The sequence below is a fragment of the Ranitomeya variabilis genome, chromosome 6 (assembly GCF_051348905.1).
Source record: "Ranitomeya variabilis isolate aRanVar5 chromosome 6, aRanVar5.hap1, whole genome shotgun sequence".
NCBI classification, from domain to species: domain Eukaryota; kingdom Metazoa; phylum Chordata; class Amphibia; order Anura; family Dendrobatidae; genus Ranitomeya; species Ranitomeya variabilis.
The window spans coordinates 403837821-403843820 of NC_135237.1; the positions used below are offsets into that span (position 1 = coordinate 403837821).

At 37.5% G+C, this 6000-nt stretch overlaps 1 protein-coding gene across 6 annotated transcripts in view; it reads left to right on the forward strand.

Annotated features, from left to right (window-relative positions):
• PIEZO2 (piezo type mechanosensitive ion channel component 2) overlaps positions 1–3007 on the forward strand; it is a 737984-nt gene extending 734977 nt beyond the window's left edge. For all 6 annotated transcript variants that reach the window (XM_077270184.1, XM_077270188.1, XM_077270185.1 and 3 more), the window contains one exon: positions 759–3007. In XM_077270184.1, coding sequence (XP_077126299.1) covers positions 759–1011 — 253 coding nt within the window. In that variant the 3' untranslated portion in view covers positions 1012–3007. The remainder of the gene's footprint in view (positions 1–758) is intronic.
• Positions 3008–6000: the final 2993 nt, after the last annotated feature.

Below are 6000 nucleotides of genomic sequence, written 5' to 3' on the forward strand. Positions count from 1 at the left end.
TAACCTCTTCAGCACTGAAGGAAACCAAATATTTTTCATATGGGATCCAAATACACAGGATAAATGGAAGATCTGTGATTCACAGTACGCAGTGATCTTCTACCCCAGATCTCCCAGGTTGTCGTGATACACTCATGACACCCTGATTCTAGCGATGCATCACTTACAGGGCTGAATGCTGTCATTTTGATAAAATCCCAGTTATATCTGCTGCAGATCTACCAGTTCTCTGAATTTTAAGCTCTTTTTAACCCCGCCCTCACCAGTGATGGTCATCTTTATTTATATACTTTGCATAGGCAGAAAGCTGCCAATCAGTGGTAGGAGAGGGGTTTTACAGAGCTCAGGAGTAATGAGGTCTACATGGCAGCAGGTTTATTAGTCCTCTAGTTATAGTTGCCTGCTAAAAAACAATTATGTTATCATAATTAAAGCAAGCAGCCCAGTAAGTTACACATTTCTGGAATGAGGGTCTCTGTGTCAACATTATGCTGCTCTCAGATTAGGTGGTAAAATTGTGGTGACAGATTCACTTTAAAGAAATATTCCTCACTAATGGGTCCCATCGATGCCATATTCTGAGACTGACTGTATATACTCTAACTACTTTTATATCGAATTAAGAAGGCTTCATTGGTGGTTTAATTTCCATTTAAATCCATATCCCCTAACACAGTAAAGTAACTAATGTTTAGACATGTTTATTGATTACCGAAAAACCTGCTAGTGATTAACATGCCTCATATTGTTATTTCCAGAATTATGGGATTGTACGCTTCTGTGGTACTCGTAATAGGAAAATTTGTGCGAGAGTTCTTCAGTGGAATATCTCACTCCATAATGTTTGAGGAACTACCAAATGTGGACCGAATCCTTAAGTTGTGCACAGACATTTTCCTAGTAAGAGAGACTGGAGAATTGGAACTGGAAGAAGATTTATATGCCAAATTAATATTCTTATACCGTTCACCAGAAACTATGATCAAATGGACAAGAGAAAAAAATAAATAATATTAATGAATTCAGTGATTCAGTTGACTTAATTTGGATTATTAAAAGCACAATGTTGCCATGGCTCTCTTAAGAGCTTGGACTCTTGCAATGAAGAAGAGGTGACCGTTAAAATGCAAAACTACAGAGGGTCAGGTATTTTTTTTTTTTTATCTGAAGCCAACAATATCACAATAACTTTTCACTAGATAACTAAGTCTTCTTTCCAAGGTAGAGCCAATGCAAGGCAAAAGTGGAATATGCGTCTGTGCAAGTGTTTCATCGGCAGAGACATCTCTTGAAAAGTGCAATATGCTGCTTTCGAGTGTCCTGTACTCTTGAAATGGATTTTTTGCTTTTTTTCAATAATCCTGACAAGACCTACGGCAGCGAAGGGTAAATGAATAACTGCACAGTTGTACGGTATAGGAAAACTTTATTATGCATTAAAGCCTCACTCTACATTCTGAAATACTCTGACAATCTTCTTAACTGCCTTATTGTATTGGAACTTCCCAACAGAATATTTTCATCAATTATTTGACTTTTTCTCAGGAAAACAAATAAAAAATATATAAAAAAAATAACAATTTAGAGATAGTGCAAGGTCATGCCAACAGCTGTTCCTTTAAGATGAATATATCATAATTAATTGTTGCCGTTGTTACAGGCTGGGATGCATGCCTCTAACTCATACCTACACCACCTGAATAGGGCTTGTACATTTTATTTTTTTGAAACCGAGAAAGATAATGTTTACATGACATACTGACTTTTCTTTTCACTAAAGTCTTATTTTTATGTCTAAAGCTTAAACTAATTCAAAATGGCCTTTACTTATTTATCTCTAATTTCTCAACCTTCACATTTTTCATCCGGGAAATGGCACAAAGTTTAAAAAAAAAGGAAAAGGAAATGCAATCAGGAGCCATTTAAGGAATACATGGAGAAAGCAGTGACTAGTAATAAAGCACACGCTATCTTGTTTGCTGTTTCTTGCTTACGATAAGCATAAAATTTACTTGAAATTAATGTCATTGCATTCTTTATTTGCAGCCAAAACATGAGTAAAATACTGGAGGTTTTTTTTGTAACCTGAACATTCCTTATAATTTAATTAAGGGCTACTATTTAATTAACACTGTTTGTAAATTACAATATGTAATATGCAAAAAGCATGCACTTATGTAGTTCTCAATGTGGCCCATGTTATAGTGAATAGTGAAAATGGTTGCCCAGAGTGGAATTGCTACTGCTCTTTATTAGTCCTTATGTCTTCTTTATAGTATACCTGTCATGTATGCACCATAGGGCAGCCGTTTTATTAACAGTATCAGTAATTATAAAATATTTCCTTTACTTAGATATTAATGGTACAAATACTAGTGCAAGTAACTGTTAAAAGCAACAGTAGTCGCACCATATGTTACCAAGTGTTGGTTCTAACAAAGTGGCTGTCCTTACTGCTGGGAGGTAGCTGGGACACTGTAAGCAGCACCAGAATAGGGATTCACATCATGTTGGACTTCACATTACACTCAGGAGCCCAATAATAAATATCATAATTCATGTAGTTTAATATTCAACCTAGTATTATTTTATTATTTAATCACCAAAAGAGAAGGCTGCATTAGGAGAACCTCTTCTGGATATTGCTGCTATAAGTGGACCTTTTCACATATGTCATTAAGCGAATCATTTAGAGAGAATGTTTTAACCACTAAATTGTAGCCATTCCATCTTCGTACTGTAAATTCAAACAATGAGCTGTTCCCTGGAAGTTAGAATGACCTTAGAAGTATTTATTTCTCTACGTTATTGATGAAAAACTGTTTTACTTCCTTGAATTTCACATTGCATGATGAAGCAGCAGGTGCTATGGTCATATAACTGCTGTAACATTTTACTGGTAATGGATGACCTTTGTAGAATACTGTTTGCGTGACATGGGACTTTTCCAATGGCTGCTTTTTTCTTACAAAGAAAACATTTTAAAATAAATTTTTTTCACAATCTGTTTTTTTTTGTCGTAAATCCTAAAATTTAGTTAATAAAAACATACATTTTTAGTAAGATAATATTTATATGAATTATATGTGTGTGTTTTAATGAGAAAAATATGAATAGGAAATAAAAAGGAAAATAGAATATAAGGTACGAGAATTCTTTATGATGAAGGATGCATACCATGGTTGTCATAATTGCCAAATTATAGAAAAGTTAAAAATACAACTTATTCTCTCAAGTAATTAAATATAAAAAAATATATTTTTATCTTGTTAACAAAGGATCTTCATGACTCAGTTATACACCTAACATAACCCCCATCATCATTGGACCCTCAAGAGATAAGCTGTTATTTGTAGTCACTCTTGGCAGAAAAAGTTTAATTTTCCTGCAGCACCACCACAGGGGATAGTGTGTCCTTGGCTGGCCATGCACATTAGATGGCTGTCGGCCGAACAGTGGTTTGGCTGATCAGTCAACAGACAGCCATCTCAGTCGACATTACTGGGGGCTCAAGAGGCCCACCAGAGTTGAAGGCCGGATTTGAGGTGTTGTAATGAACCAGCTCGGAGAATCAATACAGTACACACACGTGTCCAGCATAAGATGAAAGATTCCGCTTTAATTAAATGCGGGTGGGGTTTATATACCCCCTGGTAGAAAGAGCTTTATGTCAACAAGAAAGGAACTGTTTTGTGGGATTCAGAGATAATTGTGTCTAAGGCCATGTGCACACGTTCAGGATTTTTAGCGTTTTTTTCGCGTTTTTTCGCTATAAAAACGTGATAAAAACGCGAAAAAAACGCTAACATATGCCTCCTATTATTTACAAGGTATTCCGCATTTTTTGTGCAAATGTTGCGATTTTTTCCGCGAAAAAATCGCATAGCGGAAAAAAAAGCAACATGTTCATTAAAAATGCGGAATTGCAGGGATTCCGCACACCTAGGAGTGCATTGATCTGCTTACTTCCCGCACGGGGCTGTGCACACCATACGGGAAGTAAGCGGATTATGTGCGGTTGGTACCCAGGGTGGAGGAGAGGAGACTCTCCTCCACGCACTGGGCACCATATAAGTGGTCAAAAAATAAGAAATAAAATAAAAAATAGTCCTATACTCACCCTCGATGTCCCGCGCAGTGTTCCCGCCTCACCGCTGCACGCTGCCGTTCGGTTCCTGTAGCTGATGTGCGGCGAAGGACCTTGCCGATGACGTCACTGTCCTGTGATTGGTCGTGAGCGGTCATGTGACCGCTCACGTGACCGTGACGTCACGGAAGGCCCTGTGCGCACAGACCAGCTATAGAAAGACGAACGGACGCCGCTGATGAGATGTCTGGGTGAGTATAAGCATTTTTTTATTTTTTTTATTATTTTTAAACATTCTATCTTTTACTATAGATGCTGCATAAGCTGCATCTATAGTAAAAAGTTGGTCACACTTGTCAAACAGTATGTTTGACAAGTGTGACCAACTTGTCAGTCAGTTTTCCAAGCGATGCTACAGATCGCTTGGAAAACTTTAGCATTCTGCAAGCTAATTACGCTTGCAGAATGCTAAAAAAACGCGAAAAAAACGGAAAAAAAACGCAAAAAAAAAAATGCGGATTTCTTGCAGAAAATTTCCGGTTTTCTTCAGGAAATTTCTGCAAGAAATCCGCAACGTGTGCACATGGCCTAAGTGTCTGGTTCAATCGAGAATCTCTGGGACTTGGAATATGTAGGGGAGATTACTATGTAAAAGTGCTGCTTGATAGATTTAGAGCAAAAAATGGGGACTGAGAAGAAAAAATTTCCCACACTTCCATACACAGGAGCTGTCGCTCGGCCTAGCGCTCCTGTGTTCTATAGCAGACAGCTACTGGCTGACATGCCGCCCAGCGGCTTGTGTCAGGGAAAACATTCTCTCCCAACAAACAAACAATATATAGTTAATGAGTTCTAATACGTTAAATATGCTTTACCCTCAATATAACATTAGACCCACTAACTACTCATGAAAAAATAGCAAAAAAACAAAGAACATTAGTGCCGCAAACTCCTCACCATTCTTTGACAGCAGTAAAGTAAGCCTAAGAGTATTTCTGGAATGGGTGGGAAGACCATAGCACTCGTGCCAAAATGCTGAACCTGAGAAGTGTCCAATCTGTAATGATAGAAAAGAAATGAGCAGGAGATCATGAGACAGAAAAGAAATGAGCAGGAGATCATGAGACCTGGTGGCAGTTTTGATTCAAAGAATGAAAAGTGTTCTTACTCCACCAATGACGCTGATGAGGTTTTATGTACAGTGGAGATGACAAGCAAAGACTCTGGTATGCTGTAGACACTGACAAAGGAAGCTTTATTTGCTGAAAACCATATCCTGGCACCTTGAAGCTGTACACAGAAAGAGTTGGTCTTCCGAACCTAGCTGGCATGGTTAATGTTCAAAAATACTGCTCTTTTGACATTTAAACAATGAAATAACATTACTTCTACATTATAAGGATTCTGATACAGTGCTGAGAGAAAATAATTATTTTCAAGGTTTTTAACTGATGCAACCTTTGGCAAAAAGCAATGTTCTCAAAAGAATAACGTCTGGGTGAACCTATAACAAGAGTTGCCTACAAGATGATGCCTGAAATTCAGATACTCTCCGAGTTGTAGAAATAAACACTAAAAACAACAACCTTGGAATGCATTAAAAAATACTCCCATGAAAATGTTTCTCCTCTTAATATAGTGCAATCATATTATATAGCACTTTGTTCTTACAATTGCTAATTTTTCACTCCTACCTACTAGCTGAATCTTTTAACCTCTATGTAAAAACAGGAAGTCTGTTTTTTCTGCATGAGTCAAAAGTCACTGCAAAAGTCCCTGGCAGATGGAGAACGGAGCAGCCAGGTCAGGAGTTGAAGAGGGGAATGACTCATGCAGTGACAAGAGACTTCTTATTTCTACATTGAGCAGAGAAAAGAGAATATTTAGTTGGGTAGAAAGGCAAAATGAGCAAT